The sequence below is a fragment of the Aphidius gifuensis genome, linkage group LG1 (assembly GCF_014905175.1).
Source record: "Aphidius gifuensis isolate YNYX2018 linkage group LG1, ASM1490517v1, whole genome shotgun sequence".
Lineage (NCBI taxonomy): Eukaryota > Metazoa > Arthropoda > Insecta > Hymenoptera > Braconidae > Aphidius > Aphidius gifuensis.
In genome coordinates, this window is record NC_057788.1 from 8,616,933 (window position 1) to 8,636,499 (window position 19,567).

The following is a 19,567-nucleotide window of genomic DNA, read 5'->3' on the forward strand; positions in this document are numbered from 1 at the left end:
TTTTCCAACTCTGTTAACTTTTTTAAAGCAGTATTATTAATAATGCGATGAGGATAATGTATTCTCAAATGTTTTAAATTTTTGCAATATTCAACAATTGTATTTGCTAATTCTGGCATCATGTCACAAGCAATACCAAGATATTGAATATTTTTAAAGTTTATCCATTTTTCATAAGGAATTTCAGCTAGATCATAAGGACCACGTGGAATATCAAGATGTTTTAGATTTTTGCATGTACAAAAAATAGTATTGAGTATTTCTGTAGAGAAGTGCTTATTATACTGTGTACCCATTGTTAAGTCGATGTATTCCAAATTTACGAGTTTATTTAGCCATTTGGGTATATCTAATGATTCAATGTCAAGATAAACAAGTGTTGTTATTTCTGCTATTTCTTGAAGAATTATGTTATCTAAATCGAAGCCATGTAATGTCAATTTTTTAAGATTTTTAAATTTTTTAAAAGTCTGAAAATAATAAAAATTTATTCAAATCATTTATATTCATTTGATTGATAGTATTTTTTGTCACTATAGTGATGAACAATACTAGTTGGTATTTAATAACAACTTACCATGAAATTTCTTGATTTGTGGTCTCGCAGAGACTTAGAAAATAAATGAATTTCAATCATTTCTTCTGGAAGACTATTAATTATTGCATAGAGATAAATTATATTATAATTCGGGTACTTGTGATCTATTGTTATTTTGAGGCTTTTTAATTGATCCAACTTTCTAAATGCTTGAACAAAATAATTCACCGTTCTGATGTTAACTTTACATTCAAGACTTGTTAAATTTTTACAGTGATCACCAATAAATGGCATGATACTTGAATCACAAACATCTGAGAGAGACAATTCTTTTAAATAATTACCACATCTTAATAATATTTCTTTGAGGTATGATTGTGTCAACAAACGGTTATCATAAGAACGTCCAATTGATGATTCACATTTGTATTCTTTAATGTTATACCAAGCTAGTTGACATGCCTCTTTCCATTTGGTACAAACTAGAATAATAAAACGTATATCAAATTTAAATATTAATATTACAAACAAGAGATATTTTATTTAAAACAAAAAAAGAAACTCTATTTTGATAATAATATTCACCTTTTTTCATCTCCATAATTTCTGGTATTGGCAGCAGCGAGATGATTTTTGCTAATGAGTCGTGATCCAGTGAATTGATGACAACTTTTTCTTTATCCTTGTCACCATCATCAGAGGTTTGTTGGTCTTTTTCAATACATATCCTTTTTGCACTCATTATGAGTAAATATTGAAAATTCTGTTATTTTTGTCTTTGAGAACCTGAGATTCTTCAAATACAGAAAAATATGTTGTTAAGTCTTGCTCTTTTTTTTTATCAACAAAAATCGAAATTTTTATTCACAAACAATTTAAAGGTTAAAAACCCATGGGTTACAGTTTTTTTTTTTTTTTTTTTTTTTTCAATAATAGATTTCTCTTAGCCACCTTCAGCATAATCTTTACCTGGAACTCTAGGTAAGCTCCAGGATGTACGGCTCCTTGCAGCATTTATAATTTTTAGATTTATAATTGTCGATAAGGAAAATTCTACAAAATAATAGTCAATAATTTTTTAGCTAGATAGCAGGAGTAAAACTTTCTCGTGGTGGAGACGTTATGTTATTTTATGGCTTTTATATTTTTTCTTTACTCTATCAGTTGAGAATACTGTTTGAAATTTTTTGCATATATATGTATCTTTCTTTTTTTTATTTAAAAATTATTATCAATTCCTATAAGTATACACTTTTATTTGTTTAGTTGGTTTTGATTGTTAATTAATGAAAGGTTTGTTGGTCGCTTTCTCAACACATATATTCTCTTTGCACTCGTTTTAAGTAAACTCTGAAAATATATATTTAAAAAAAATGATGATGAATTTAAATGTATTACAATCAGAATGATAAGATAAACAAAAATAACCATATAAAAAAATATATATATTCCAAGATATATGTCACTTAAAAGTTGATAATTTATCAGCAAAATCAACATCAATGAAATTATGTTTGAAGCCAATTAATATTGAATGTTATGCAACATGTTAAAATACAATTAATATAGGTGATTATTCAATGAATGTAATTGTTGAAATTATAAATTTTTATTTACCGTAATCGATTCTTTGATTTGTTGATGATTAAATTGGTAGTTGATGCAATAAATTTTTTTTTTCTATTTTCTATACAATGTTATTGACTCGGTAACGTATTTAAAAGAAAATAAATGTATTAATTAAACAGATTTGTACGTTTAATCGTTAGTTTTGCTATAGTTTTTTTTTATTTGTTAATCGTTGATGTGAAAAAAAATAAAACCAAAAAAAAATCTACGTGGAATAACGTGATCCCAACTAGAAGTCAAATTTGCAAATAAAAAATTTTGACAGTTATCAATAATAACAGTCAAATTGTGCTGTGATTTATTATCAGCTATCGAAAGTTAAACCCAGTCTATCATCGAACTACATCAAATAACTTTACTGATTACTTCTTTTATTCAATTCAATAATATTTGTTTTTTATTTTCGAAAAATTTTTAGAAATATTCTTGGCAGTATGAATATTTTTTTAAGTAAATAATGTTCATCGATGATTTTTTGTAAATGATTATTTGTTAAAAGAATATATTGTTGGCAACAGCTTGTTGCTAATAAAATGCAATTGATATATTCAAAAATTTACCTTACTTACAAATTTATAAGTATCAAAAATAACAGACATGTTTATTAAAAAAATATAAAATGATTTTTTAATCCACTTGAATATCATCAAACCTGTCATTAAATATATGTACAATTAAAGGTGAAAATAATTGTTTCATAGAAAAAATTATGTGAGAAAGATATTTATTTCCAAACTTTGTTTTACAAAATTTTTAAAATTGACATTTGAATTTTTATGATTTCAAGTAATATAGAAAACAAGTTATAATAATTATGTTCTTTTACAATGTCATTGACTTTGTAACGTGTGATGTATGTGTTTTTAAGAATAAATTAGAAAAAGGTATAAATAAATTTAATCAACAACCAACCATTGAGATTTAATTATTGACTTAGAAGCTCGTAATATTGACGTATCAAATGTTTGTATGTGTAAAATGATACCATTTGTACGATTTTTAGTTACCTGATCAGCACCAATAACCATATCAATTGTAATATTATTTATACCGCTGACATTAATCATTTCAAGATCTGGATTATTTTTTATAAATTGAATTATACCAGAATTAGTAAGTTTCTGGCAAAAAGAACAATCCAGTTCTTTTAATCTTTTTAATTTGATAAGAAAGCTGTCTGTAACTGTATTAAGCCAATGTACGCTTAGTTTTTGTAAATTTTCCATGTTTGTTAAAGCAACGAGAGCTGTCTCAGTGAGATCTGTGCATTTTTCGATATCTAAACTTTTTAGGTTTTTACAATTATTAGCAATAGCAGTAATTGTACTATCTTTAAGATTTTCTACATAAGCCAATTTTAGATGTTCAAGGCATTGTAATTTTGAAAACTCATCAAGAACAGATGAAGAAAAAAGTCGCTCACCATCAATAGATGATACTAAACAGCTATCAGGAATTTCCAAACGTTTAAGTTTTTTACAATTGTTTGAAATTGCAGTTATTGATTCCTTATGAAGCTTATTAAAACCATCCAATATTATACATTCAAGATTTTCCAACTCTGTCAGCTTTTTTAAAGCAGTAGCATTCATAATTTTACTAGAATTATCTATTTTCAAATGTTTTAAATTTTTGCAATATTCAACAATTGTATTTGCTAACTCTGGCATCATGTCACAAGCAATACCAAGATATTGAATATTTTTAAAGTTTATCCATTTTTCATAAGGAATTTTAGCTAGATCATAAGGACCACGTGGGATATCAAGATGTTTTAGATTTTTGCATGTACAAAAAATAGTATTGAGTATTTCTGTAGAAAAGAGCTCATTATGCTGTGTACCCATTGTTAAGTCGATGTATTCTAAATTTACGAGTTTATTTAGCAATTTGGATATATATAATACTTCAATGTCAAGATAAACAAGTGTTGTTATTTCTGCTATTTCTTGAAGAGTTATGTTGTCTAAATGGAAGCCATGTAATGTCAATTTTTTAAGATTTTTAAATTTTTTAAAAGTCTAAAAATAATAAAAATTTATTCGAATCATTTATATTCATTCAATTGATAGTATTTTTTGTCACTAATGATGAACAACTAATTGGTATTTAATAACAACTTACCATAAAAATATTTTGTTTCTCGTCCCGCAGAGAGTTAGAAAATAAATGAATTTCATTAATTTCTTCTGGAAGACTATCAATTATTGGAAAGAGATTAAATGTATTATCCGATTCGTTGTAATCTATTGTTATTTTGAGGCTTTTTAATTGATCCAACTTTCTAAATGCTCTAATACAATACTTCCACGGCTGGATGTTAAATTTACATTCAAGACTTGTTAAGTTTTTACAGTGGTCACCAATAAATCGCATGATACTTGACTTACAAACATCTGAGAGAGACAATTCTTTCAAGTAATTACCACATCTTAATAATATTTCTTCGAGGTATGATTGTGTCAACAAACGGTTATCATAAGAACGTCCAATTGATGATTCACATTTGTATTTTTTAATGTCATACCAAGCTAGTTGACATGCCTCTTTCCATTTAACACAAACTAGAATAAAACATATTATCAAATTTAAAAATTAATAATACAAACATTGATATTTTATTAACAACAAAGATACTCTATTTTGATAATAATATATTCACCTTTTTCCATGTCTATCCTCTCTGGTATTGGCAACAGCATAATTATTTTTGCTAATGAGTCGTAATCCAGTGAATTGATGACAACTTTTTTTTTATCCTTGTCACCATCATCAGAGGTTTGTTGGTCTTTTTCAAAACATATTCTCTTTGCACTCATTTTAAGTAATCACTGGAAATGCTGTTGTTAACGTCTTCGAGAACTTAAGGTTCTTTAAATACAGAAAAAAATGTTGTCAAGTCCTGCTCCTTTTTTTTTATTAACAAAAATCTAAATTTTTATATTCAAAAACATTTTAAAGGTTAAAAACACGTGTGTCACAGTATTTTTTATTTTTTTTTTTTTCAAATAAAAGCTTTCTTTCAACTACTTTCAATATAATCTTTACCTGGAACTCCAGTTGTACGGCTCCCTGCAACTTTTATAATTTTTACATTTATAATTGTCGATAAGGACAATTGTACAAAATAATAGTCAATAATTTTTTAGCTAGATAGCACGAGTAAAACTTTCTTGTGGTGGAGACCAGTGGAGACGTTATGTTATTTTATGGCTTTTATATTTTTTGTTTACACTAAAAAAAATTAATATCAATTTTTGAAAGTATATACACTTTTAATTGTTTAGTTGGTTTTGATTGTTAATTAAAGAAAGGTTTGTTGGTCGCTTTTTCAACACATATATATTCTTTTCGCACTCGTTTTAAGTAAACTCTGAAAATATATATTTAACAAATGACGATGAATTTAAATGTATTACAACCAGAATAATGAAATGAACAAAAACAACCATTAAACAATATTCATATATACTCCAAGGCATAGATCAATTGCGAGTTGATGATTTATCAGCAAAATCAACATCAATGAAATTATATTTGAAGCCAAATAATATTGAATGTGATGTAACATGTTAAAATATAATTGAAATATATATACCTATAGGTGGTTATTTTATAAATGTAATTGTTGAAATTATAAATTTTTATTTACCTTAATTGATTCTTTGATTTGTTGATGATTAAATTGGTAGTTGATGCAATAGATTTTTTTTTTTCTATACAATGTTATTGACTCGGTAACGTATTTAAAAAATAATAAATGTTTTAATCAAACAGATTTGAACAGATCGTTAGTTTTGCTATAGTTATGTTTTATTTGTTAATCGTTGATGTGAAAAAAAATAAAACCAAAAAAAAACTTACGTGGAATAACGTAAACCCAACTAGAAGTCTAATTTGCAAATAAAAAATTTTGACAGTTATCAATAATAACAGTCAAATTGTGCTGTGATTTATTATCAGCTATCGAAAGTTAAACCTAGTCTATCATCGAACTACATCAAATAACTTTACTGATTACTTTTTTTGTTCAATTCAATAATATTTGTTTTTTATTTTCGAAAAATTTTTAGAAATATTCTTGGCAGTATGAATATTTTTTTAAGTAAATAATATTAATCAATGATTTTTTGTAAATGATTATTTGTTAAAAGAATATATTGTTGGCAACAGCTTGTTGCTAATAAAATGCAATTATCATATTCAAAAATTTACCTTACTTACAAATCTATAAGTATCAAAAATAACAGGCATGTTTATTAAAAAAATATAAAATGATTTTTTAATCCACTTGAATATTATCAAACCTGTAATTACATATGTACGATAAAGAGTAAAAATAATTGTTTCATACAAAAAATTATTTGAGAAAGATATTTATTTTTAAACTTTGTTTTACAAAATTTTTAAAATTGACATTTGAATTTTTATGATTTCAAGTAATATAAAAAACAAGTTATAATAATTATGTTCTTTTACCTTTACTTTTTACTTTTCATTGCCTTCGTAACGTATTGTGAATGTGTATTCAAGAATAAATTAGAAAAAGATATAAATAAATTTAATTAAATACGGTCAACAACCAACCATTGAGATTCAATTATTGACTTAGAAGCTTCTAATATTGATGTATTAAATGTTTGTATGCGTAAAATGATACCATTTGAACGATTTTTAGTTGCCTGATCAGCAGCAATAACCATGTCAATTGTAATATTCTTTATACCGCTAATATCAATCATTTCAAGATCTGGATTATTTTTTATAAATTGAATAATACCAAAATTAGTAAGTTTTTGGCAATAAGAACAATCCAGTTCTTTTAGACCTTTTAATTTGATAATGAAGCTATCTGTAATTGTATTAAGATAACTAACGTTTAGTTTTTGTAAATTTTTCAAGTTTGTTAAAGCATCGAAACCTGTTTCAGTAAGAGCACTGCATTCTTGAATTTCTAAAGTTTTTAGATTTTTACAATTATTAGCAACTGCAATAATTGTACTATCTTTAATATGCAATGTCTTACTCAAATTTAGATGTTCAAGATATTGTAAATATGATAACTCATCAAAAACAGATGGAGTAGAAAGTGGCTCACCATCAATAGATGGAACTAAAGTGCAACTAGGAATCTTTAAACGTTTAAGTTTTTTACAATTGTTAGAAATTGCAATTATTGATTCTTCATAAAGTTTAATCAGACGATCCAATATTAAACATTCAAGATTTTTCAACTCTGTCAACTTTTTTAAAGCAGTATTATTTATAATGCCATAAGAATAATATATTTTTAAATGTTTTAAATTCTTGCAATATTTAACAATTGTATTTGCTAAGTCAGGCATCATATCACAAGAAATACCAAGATATTCCAAGTTTTTAAAGTTTATCCATTTCTCAAGAAAAATTTCAGCTACATTATGAGGACCAGGTAGAATATTAAGATGTTTTAGATTTTTGCATGTACTAAAAATAGTATTGAGGAACTTTGTCAAGAAATTAATCATTTTTTCCCTTATAATATAACCAGTCATGTTCATCCCCAGGTCGATATATTCCAAATTGATGAGTTTATTAAATAGAGAAAAGTTTTCGTGTATATGATGATTATATAGTCCGATGTCAAGATGAACAAGTGTTGTTATTTCTGCTATTTCTTGAATAATTATGTTGTCTAAATGGAGGCCATGTAATGACAATTTTTTAAGATTTTTAAATTTTTTAAAAGTCTGAAAATAATAAAAATTCATTTAAATAATTTATATTCATTCGATTGATAGCATTTTTTGTCACTATAGTGATGAACAACTAATTGGTATTCAATAACAACTTACTATGGAAATATTTTGTTCCTTGTACTCCGGAGTCTTAGAAAATAAATGAATTTCATTAATTTCTTCTGGAAAACTATTAATTACTGCAGAGAGATTTATTATCACAAACGAGTAGTTGTAATCTACCGTTATTTTGATGCATTTTAATTTATCCAGCTGTGTAAATGCCTGAATGAAGTAGCCAGAATTAGTAATTTGGAAATGATCAACTTCATATTCCAAGGTTGTTAAATTTTTACAGTGATCACTAACAAATAGCATGATACTTGTATCACAAATATCTGAGAGAGATAATTCATTTAAATAATTACCACATCTTAATAATATTTTTTTGAGGTATGATTGTGTCAACAAATGGTTATCATAAGAACGTCCAATTGATGTTTCACATTTGTATTTTTTAATGTCATACCAAGCTAGTTGACATGCCTCTTTCCATTTGGTACAGACTAGAATAATAAAACGTATATATCAAATTTGAAAATTAATAATACAAACATTGATGTTTCATTTAAAAAAAAAAAAGAAACTTTATTTTGATAATAATATTCACCTTTTTCCATGTCTATCCTTTCTGGTATTGGCAACAACATTATAATTTTTGCTAATGAGTCATAGTCCAGTGAGTTGATGCCGACTTTTGGATCCTTGTCACCAACATCAGAGATTTGTTGGTCTTTTTCAATACATATCCTCTTTGCACTCATCATTAGTAAATACTAAAAATGCTGTTGTTTTTGTCGTTGACTGAGATTCTTCAAATACAGAAAAATGTATTGTTATGTCTTGCTCTTTTTTTTTTTATCAACAAAAATCGAAATTTTTATTCACAAATAATTTGAAGGTTAAAAACACACTAGTCACAGTATTTTTTTTTTTTTTTATTTCAATAATAGATTTCTCTCAGCCACCTTTAGCATTAGCATAATCTTTACCTGGAACTCTAGGTAAGCTTCAGGATGTACGGCTCCTTGCACCTTCTATAATCTTAAAATTCATAATTGTCGATAAGTTAAATTCTACAAAATAATAGTCGGTAATTTAGTAGCTAAATGATGGTAATGTAAAAATTTTTTCAATAACGATGGTAACCTAGGGAAAACATTTTAAAAAATAAAATTGAATTAGATTGTATTTTGTGTTTTTTCTGGAGTTAACATGGCTGATCATTGTGTGTGTGATGAGTTTTTAAAAAGGTATAATTTTTTTTCATTAAAATATTCAATAATTTTGATTTGGAATTTATGCTCTAAGCATTACTTAAATTAATTCTAAAATAAGTGCTAAAATAATTGCTTAAATTAATACTAAAATTGATGCTAAAATAATTGCTTAATTGATGATTAATATTTGAAAATGCTATCTATTTTTTCACATTGTCGATGAGAATACTGTTTGAAATTTTTTGAATATATTTTTTTTTCATTTACAATCAATATCAATTTTTACTATTTTAAATTTAGTTAAATTGCTGTGTTTAATTTAAAAATACTTGTTTTCCATTTTCGAAAAATCTTTAGAAATATTTTTAGCTGTGTAAATTTTTTTTTAGATGTATAAATAATTGATTTATTATTGTGAATGGTTATTTATTAAAATGATATATATTGTCAATAAGGTGCAATTATTATATTCAAGAATTTACCTTTCTTACAAATTTATAAGTATCAAAAATAACAGGCATGTTTATTAAAAAAATATAAAATGATTTTTAAATCCACTTGAATATAATCAAACCTGTAATTACATATATGTACAATTAAAGGTAAAAATAATTGTTTCATACAAAGGATTATTTGAGAAAGATATTTATTTTTAAACTTTGTTTTACACAATTATTAAAAATGACATTTGGATTTTTATGATTTCAAGTAATATAGAAAACAAGTTATAATAATTATGTTCTTTTACAATGTTATTGACTTTGTAACGTATTGTGTATGTGTTTTTAAGAATAAATTAGAAAAATGTTTAAATAAATTTATTTAACTACAGTGAACAACTAACCATTGAGATTTAATTATTGAGTTGGAAACTTTTCCTATTAAATGAAAAAATGCTCGTATTTGTAAAATAATCCCATTTGAACGATTTTTAGTTGCCTGATCAGCAGCAATAACCATATCAATTGTAATATTCTTTATACCAGTAATATCAATTATTTCAAGATCTGGATTATTTTTTATAAATTGAATAATACCAGAATTAGTAAGTTTCTTGCAATAAGAACAATCCAATTCTTTTAAGCCTTTCAATTTGATAAGAAAGCTGTCTGTAACTGTATTAAGCCAATTTACGTTTAGTTTTTGTAAATTTTCCATGTTTGTTAAAGCACAGAGACCTGTTTCAGTAATAGCTCGGCATCCTTGAATTTCTAAAGTTTTTAGATTTTTACAATTATTAGCAATAGCGGTAATTGAACTATCTTTAAGATTTTCTACATTAGCAAAGTCAAGATGTTCAAGGCATTGTAATTTTGATAACTCATCAAGAACAGATGGTACTATAGAGTTAAAGGGAATTTCTAAACGTTTAAGTTTTTTACAATTGTTTAAAATTGAAGTTATTGATTCCTTATGAAGTATAATACGACTACGCAATATTAAACATTCAAGATTTTTCAACTCTGTTAACTTTAAAAAAGCAGTATTTTTTATACTGTGATAAGCATAATGTATTCTCAAATGTTTTAAATTTTTGCAAAATTCAACAATTGTATTTGCTAATTCCGGCATCATGTCACAAGCAATACTAAGATATTGAATATTTTTTAAGTTTATCCATGTTTCATAAGGAATGTTAGCTAGATCATAAGGACCACGTGGAATATCAAGATGTTTTAGATTTTTGCATGTACAAAAAATAGTATTGAGTATTTCTGTAGAGAGGTGCTTATTATACAGTGTACCCATTGTTAAGTCGATGTATTCTAAATTTACGAGTCTATTCAGCCATTTGGGTATATCTAATGATTCAATGTTAAGATGAACAAGCGTTGTCATTTCTGCTATTTCTTGAAGAATTATGTTATCTAAATCGAAGCCATGTAATGTCAATTTTTTAAGATTTTTAAATTTTTTAAAAGTCTGAAAATAATAAAAATTTATTCAAATCATTTATATTCATTTGATTGATAGTATTTTTTGTCACTAGTGATGAACAATACTAGTTGGTATTTAATAACAACTTACCATGAAATATTTCCTTGATTTCTGGTCTTGCAGAGACTTAGAAAATAAATGAATTTCATTCATTTCTTCTGGAAGACTATCAATTATTTCATAGAGATCAAATATATAATCCGATTTGTTGTGATCTATTGTTATTTTGAGGATTTTTAATTGATCCAACTTTGTAAATGCTCGAACACAATACTTCCACGGCTTGATGTTAAATTTACATTCAAGACTTGTTAGGTTTTTACAGTGGTCACCAATAAATCGCATGATACTTGACTTACAAACATCTGAGAGAGACAATTCTTTTAAGTAATTGCCACATCTTAATAATATTTCCTCGAGATATGATTGTGTCAACAAACGGTTATCATAACAACGCCCAATTGATGATTGACATTTGTATTTTTTAATGTCATACCAAGCTAGTTGACTTGCCTCTTTCCATTTAACACAAACTAGAATAAAACATATTATCAAATTTAAAAATTAATAATACAAACATTGATGTTTTATCAATAAAAAAAGAATCTTTATTTTGATAATAATATATTCACCTTTTTCCATGTCTATCCTCTCTGGTATTGGCAACAGCATAATTATTTTTGCTAATGAGTCGTAATCCAGTGAATTGATGACAACCTTTTCTTTATCCATGTCACCATCATCAGAGGTTTGTTCGTCTTTTTCAAAACATATTCTCTTTGCACTCATTTTAAGTAATCACTGAAAATGCTGTTGCTAACGTCTTCGAGAACTTAAGGTTCTTTAAATACAGAAAAAAATGTTGTCAAGTCCTGCTCCTTTTTTTTTATTAACAAAAATCCAAATTTTTATTCAAAAACATTTTAAAGGTTAAAAACACGTGTGTCACAGCTGTATTTTTTTTTTTTTTTTCGTAACCATTTCAACATAATCTTTACCTGGAACCCCAGATGAACTCCTAGGTGTACGGCTCCCTGCAGCTTTTATAATCTTAAAAATTAATAATTGTCGATAAGTCAAATTCTACAAAATAATAGTCAGTACTTTTCTTGAGAAATGATGAGAGTGTTGAAATTTTCTCAAATCCATAACTGCACTGATGATCTTGTTTTAAAACTCCATGATACTCTATAATATATATTCTTTAGGTCATTCTGCTTTTTTTTGCTTTTTTTTTTTTTACTGCGGTCTATGTATTTGTCGTGTGATGATTTGATTTCTATTATATTAATTCAATGCCGCGTATTGTTATTATTGTCATGTACATCAGTAAATATAAAAATATTAAATAGTTTATTATTAAATCCATTGAAATTTGCTGCTTCAAGCGCAACATTATATTTTATTTTTTCATAATGAAGATTGAAGATTTAGTGCAAGTTAAATAACCAAATGTTTTGTGTTATCTTGATTTTACTTGATAATTACTTAAGTAAATATTTTATATATTGCTATTATAATAATTTTATCAAGTTATAAATATTCAAATTGATTTTTTGAAAGTTCCAAACAAAAATGTTATGTAACGCTATCTTGAGATGTTATTCAATTGCTATTCTCGAAAATTTTTTCATGTCTAAAAATTGTCAGCTGGCTAGTTGTTCTATGTAATCTTTTTGTTCACAGGTTGTGCATTCATAAATGTTGATAAATAAATAAACAATCAGCTAGAATAATAGACAGATAGATTTAAACTTTTGACTAAAATTGAAAAGATTATCAATTATTGTAGTATTATTAAAAATAAAATGCCATTTTTCTTTTTTTTTTACACTGTTGATGAGAATACTGTTTAAAAATTTTTGCATAGATTTGTTTATTCATTTAAGTACAAAAAATAGTTGTTTTTCATTTTCGGAAAATCTTTAGAAATATTTTTACTTGTATGAATATTTGGTTAGATGTATATAATTGAACAATTTATTTTTGTGAATGGTTATTTATTAATATAATATATTGTCAATAAGATGCAATTATTATATTCAAGAATTTACCTTACTTACAAATTTATAAGTATCAAAAATAACAGGTATATTTATTAAAAAAATATAAAATGATTTTTTATTCCACTTGAATAAATAATCAAACCTGTAATTACATATGTACAATTAAATGTAAAAATTATTGTTTCAGACAAAGGATTATTTGAGAAAGATATTTATTTTTAAACTTTGTTTTACAAAATTATTTAAATTGACATTTGGATTTTTATGATTTCAAGTAATATAGAAAACAAGTTATAATAATTATGTTCTTTTACAATGTCATTGAGTTTGTAACGTATAATGTATGTGTTTTTAAGAATAAATTAGAAAAAGGTATAAATTAATTTATTTAAATAGAGTCAATAGCCAACCATTGAGATTTAATTATTGACTTAGAAGCTTGTAATATTGCCGGATCAGATGTTCGTATGTGTAAAATTATACCATTTGTACGATTTTTAGTTGCCTGATCAGCACTAATAACCATATCACTTGTAATATTCCCATCTAGATCATAGACATCGATCTTTTTAAGATCTGGATTATTTTTTATAAATTGAATAATACCAGAATTAGTAAGTTTCTTGCAATAAGAACAATCCAATTCTTTTAATCCTTTTAATTTAATAAGAAAGCTGTCTGTAATTGTATCAAGATAACTTACGTTTAGTTTTTGTAAATTTTTCAAGTTTGTTAAACCAACGAGAGCTGTTTCAGTAATAGCTTTGCAACTTTCAATATCTAAACTTTTTAGGTTTTTACAATTATTAGCAATAGCAGTAATTGTACTATCATTAAGATTTTTTACATAACACAAGTTTAGATGTTCAAGGCATTGTAATTTTGATAACTCATCAAGAACAAATGGAGAAGACAGTGGCTCAGTATGAATAGATGGTACTATAGAGCTAAAGGGAATTTCGAAACGTTTAAGTTTTTTACAATTTTTTGAAATTGCAATTATTGATTCTTCACTGAGCTTAATGCCAAAACGCAGTATTAAACATTCAAGATTTTCCAACTCTGTCAGCTTTTTTAAAGCAATATCGTTCATAATTCTACTAGAATTATCTATTTTCAAATGTTTTAAATTTTTGCAATATTCAACAATTGTATTTGCTAAGTCCGGCATCATGTTACAATAAATACCAAGATATTCCAAGTTTTGAAAATTTATCCATTTCTTGAGAGGAATTTCAGCTACATCATAAGGACCACGTGAAATATCAAGATGTTTTAGATTTTTGCATGTACAAAAAATAGTATTGAGTATTTCTGTAGAAAGATGCTCATTATACTGTGTACTCATAGTTAAGTCGATGTATTCCAAATTTACGGGTTTATTTAGCCATTTGGGTACATATATTGATTCACTTTTAAGATGAACAAGTGTTGTTATTTCTGCTATTTCTTGAAGAATTATGTTGTCTAAATGGAGGCCATGTAATGTCAATTTTTTAAGATTTTTAAATTTTTTAAAAGTCTGAAAATAATAAAAATTTATTTAAATTATTTATATTCATTTAATTGATAGTATTTTTTGTCACTATAGTGATGAACAATACTAATTGGTATTTAATAAAAACTTACCATGAAAATATTTTGCTTCTGGTCCTCAGACTTAGAAAATAAATGAATTTCATTAATTTCTTCTGGAAGACTATCAATTATTGTAGAGAGATTAATTATCTTATTTTTTTCCTTGTAATCCATCGTTATTTTAATACATTTTAATTTATCTAACTGTGTAAATGCTTGAACAAAATAATTCAACCTCCTAAAGTTAAGTTTACATTCAAGACTTGTTAAATTTTTACAGTGGTCACCAATAAATCGCATGATACTTGACTTACAAACATCTGAGAGAGACAATTCTTTTAAGTAATTACCACATCTTAATAATATTTCTTTGAGGTATGATTGTGTCAACAAACGGTTATCATAAGAACGTCCAATTGATGATTTACATTTGTATTTTTTAATGTCATACCAAGCAAGTTGACATGCCTCTTTCCATTTGGTACAAACTACAATACAACATATCAAATTTAAAAGTTAATAATACAAACATTGATATTTTATTTAAAAAAAAAAGAAATTCTATTTTGATAATAATATTCACCTTTTTCCATGTCTATTCTTTCTGGTATTGGCAGCTGCATGAAGATGTTTGCTAATGAATCGTAATCCAATGAATTGATGACTACTTTTTTTTGATTCTCGTCACCATCATCAGAGGTTTGTTGGTCTTTTTCAAAACATATTCTCTTTGCACTCATTTTAAGTAATCACTGAAAATGCTGTTGTCAACGTCTTCGAGAAGTTCTTTTAATACAGAAAAAAATGTTGTTAAGTCCTGCTTCTTTTTTTTTTATTAACAAAAATCCAAATTTTGATTTATTAACAATTTGAAGGTTAAAAATACGTGGGTCACAGGTTTTTTTTTTTTTTTCGTTAAGGGATTACCACCACCAATCAAAAACGCAGATAGAGCCTTGAAATTTTTTGAGCAGATTAATGAAATAATAATACATACGCTCAAATTTTTTGATAATTTTCTTGTAGCTAATTACTTAGTAATTAATTACTCAAGTAGGCTACTTTTTTGAAGGTTATACATAGGTTCTTATGGAGAGTCTGGTTTAGTTTTTAGAAACCTGGTTAGCCATTTTATGGAAAACGCAGATAGCTTTTTCAAAAACTACAGATAGATAGAGGAAACAATAAGGAAAGTTTTGATATAAAAATTAATAGTTTTGAGACAATTTTTACAATAAATAAAAATAAATTTTTGTCTTTGTCTAAATACTCAAGTTGAAGTGAGAAACAAGATTTTCTCCTTCTTTTTTATCTCGTTCGCACTCATAGAAATATTATGTTTCTAAATTTCATACCATACGCAAGAGGTCTCTAGATATGCGGTGGTAATCCCTTAAACCATTTCAACATCCATAATCTTTATATGAAACCCCAGGTGAACTCCTAGATGTACGACTCCCCGCAGCTTTTATAATCTTAAAATTTAATAATTGTCGATAAGTAAAATTCTACAAAATAATAGTCGGTAATTTTTTAGCTATATAGATAAAACTTTCTCAAATCCATAACTGCACTGTAATTATGATATTATGATATTATGATACTCCATGATACTCTATATTATATTGTTCAGGTCATTTTTGTTTTTTTCTCTATATCTTGATCTATGTATTACTTGTGTGATAATTTAATTTCTATATCATATTAATTTAATGACGCTTATCGTCATCATTATCATGTACATCAGTGTATATAAAAATACCGAATATAGTTTATTATTAAATCCATTGAAATTTGCTGCTTTAAGCGCAACATTATATATTTTATTTTCCATAATGAAGATTGAAGATTTAGTGCAAGTTAAATAATCAAATGTTTTGTGTTATCTTGATTTTATTTGGTAATTACTTAAGTGAATATTTTATATATTGCTATTATAACCATTTGGAATGTACAAATAATTTACTGTTAAATACAATCATAAATTAATTTTTTTAGCTGTTCCTAAAATAATTATAAATTGTCGGCTAAGTGCAACGTAGAATTTTAATTAATTAATTACAATTAATGAGGGGGCTTACAAATAACTATAAATACATTACATTGAAGTACAAATCGATTACAATTGATTACAATCATTGTTTTTAGATCGGCCCTTCAATTGTCGGCTAACTGATTACAACCATAGACAGATAGATTTGAACTTTTGACTAAAATTGAAAAGATTATCAATTATTGTAGTATTATTAAAAATAAATTTATTGATATAATTAATATATAAAAATGCCATATTTTTTTTCACATTGTCGATGAAAATACTGTTTAAAATTTTTTGCATATATTTGTTTTATCGTTTACAATCAATATCAATTCTGCTGCATTAATCAATTTATTTTTGTGATAATGGTTATTTATTAAAAGAATATATTCTCAATAAGATGCAATTATCATATTCAAGAATTTACCTTACTTGCAAATTTATAAGTATCAAAAATAATAGGCATATAAAATAATTTTTTAATCCACTTGATTATCATCAAACCTGTAATTAAACATGTACACTTAAAGGTAAAAATAATTGTTTCATACAAAAAATTATTCAAGAAAGATATTTATTTTTAAACTTTGTTTTACACAATTATTAAAATTGACATTTGGATTTTTATGATTTCTCAAGAAATATATAAAACAAGTTATAATAATACCATGTCCTTTTACAATGTCATTGACTTCATAACGTATTGTGTATGTGTTTTTAATAATAAATTAAAGAAACTGGTATAAATATATTTAATCAACAACCAACCATTGAGATTTAATTATTGACTTAGCAGCTTGTAATATTGACTGATCAGATATTCGTATGTGTAAAATTATACCATTTGTACGATTTTTAGTTGCCTGATTAGCAGCAATAACCAAGTCAGTTGTAATATTATCAATAGAGCAGACATTAAGAAATTCAAGATCTGGATTATTTTTTATAAATTGAATAATACCAGAATCAGTAAGTTTCTGACAATAAGCACAATCCAATTCTTTTAAGCCTTTTAATTCGATAATAATGCTGTCTGAAATATCAAGAAATGTTACATTTAGTTTTTGTAATTTCTTCAAGTTTGTTAAACCAACGAGAGCTGTTTCAGTAATAGCTCTGCAATTTTCAATATCTAAACTTTTTAGGTTTTTACAATTATTAGCAATAGCAATAATTGTACTATCTTTCAGATTTTTTGAATAATGCAAGTCTAGATGTTCAAGATATTGTAATTTTGATAACTCATCAAGAACAGATGAAGAAAAAACTCGCTCACTATTAATTGATGATAATATGATGCAACCAAAAATCTCTAAACGTTTAAGTTTTTTACAATTGTTTGAAATAGCAATTATTGATTCTTCATAAAGCTCAATTAGACGATCCAATATTAAACTTTCAAGATTTTCCAACTCTGTTAACTTTTTTAAAGCAGTATCATTAATATCTCGCTGAAGGTTATGGATCCTCAAGTGTTTTAAATTCTTGCAATATTTAACAATTGTATTTGCTAAGTCAGGCATTAAAAGACAAGAAATTCCAAGATGTTGTAAATTTTGAAAGTTTATCCATTTCTCAAAAGGAATTTTAGCAACATTATAAGGACCTGGTGTAATATCAAGATGTTTTAAATTTTTGCATGTACTAAAAATAGTATTGAGTAATTTTGTCGAGAAGTTAACCATTTCTTCCCCTTTATAATCCATCATGTTCATCATCAGGTCGATATATTCCAAATTGATGAGTTTATTAAACAAAGAAAAATTTCTTTGTACATGATCATCATATAGTCCAATTTTAAGATATACAAGTGTTGTTATTTCTCGAAGATTCATGTTGTCTAGAGGGAGGCCAACTGATGTTAATTTTTGAAGATTTTTAAATTTTTCACCACTCTAAAAATAATAAAAATTTATTTAAATAATTTATATTGATTTAATTGATATTATTGTTTATCACTATTGTGATAAAGAACTAGTTGGTATTTATTAAAAACTTACTATAGAAATATTTTGTTTCCAGACACGAAGAGACTTAGAAAATAAATGAATTTCATTAATTTCATCTGGAAGACTATTAATTATTGCAGAGAGATTAATTATCTCTTCCAAGTAGTTGTAATCCAACGTTATTTTAATGCATTTTAATTTATCCAACTGTGTAAATGCTTGAACAAAGTGATCAGCATTATTAATGAAGGAATTATCATCAAATTTACATTCCAAGATTGTTAAATTTTTACAGCGATTACCAATAAATGGCAGGATACTTGAATCACAAACATCTGAGAGAGATAATTCTCTTAGATAATCACCACATCTTAATAATATTTTCTTGAGGTATGATTGTGTCAACAAAAAGTTATCATAAGAACGTCCAATTGATGATTTACATTTGTATTCTTTAATATCATACCAAGCTAGTTGACTTGCCTCTTTCCATTTGGTACAAACTACAATGAAACATATCAAATTTAAAAATTAATAATACAAACATTGATATTTTATTAACAAAAAAAAACATTATTTTGATAATGATATTCACCTTTTTCCATGTCAATTCTTTCTGGTATTGGCAACAACATGATGATTTTTGCTAATATGTCGTAGTCCAGTGAGTTGATGACGACTTTTGAAACCTTGTCACCATTATCAAAAATTTGTTGGTCTCTTTCAATACATATCCTTTTTGCACTCATTATGAGTAAATACTGAAAATGCTGTTGTTTTTGTCTTTGAGAACCTGAGGTTTGCTTTCAATACAGAATAATATGTTGTCAAGTCCTGCTCCTTTTTTCTATTAACACAAATCCAAATTTTTATTCGAAAACAATTTAAAGGTTA

General features: G+C 25.7%; 1 protein-coding gene across 1 annotated transcript; it reads right to left on the reverse strand.

Moving 5' to 3' along the window:
* Window positions 1-13,496: 13,496 nt before the first annotated feature.
* Window positions 13,497-19,031, reverse strand: LOC122847940 (F-box/LRR-repeat protein 2-like). Its single transcript, XM_044145797.1, has 4 exons — window positions 18,725-19,031; window positions 18,001-18,619; window positions 17,493-17,856; window positions 13,497-14,055 (listed from the first exon to the last, which is right to left on the reverse strand). The coding sequence occupies exons 2-4, from the start codon at window positions 18,557-18,559 to the stop codon at window positions 13,497-13,499; spliced, it is 1,482 nt and encodes a 493-aa protein (XP_044001732.1). The 5' UTR covers window positions 18,560-18,619; window positions 18,725-19,031.
* Window positions 19,032-19,567: the final 536 nt, after the last annotated feature.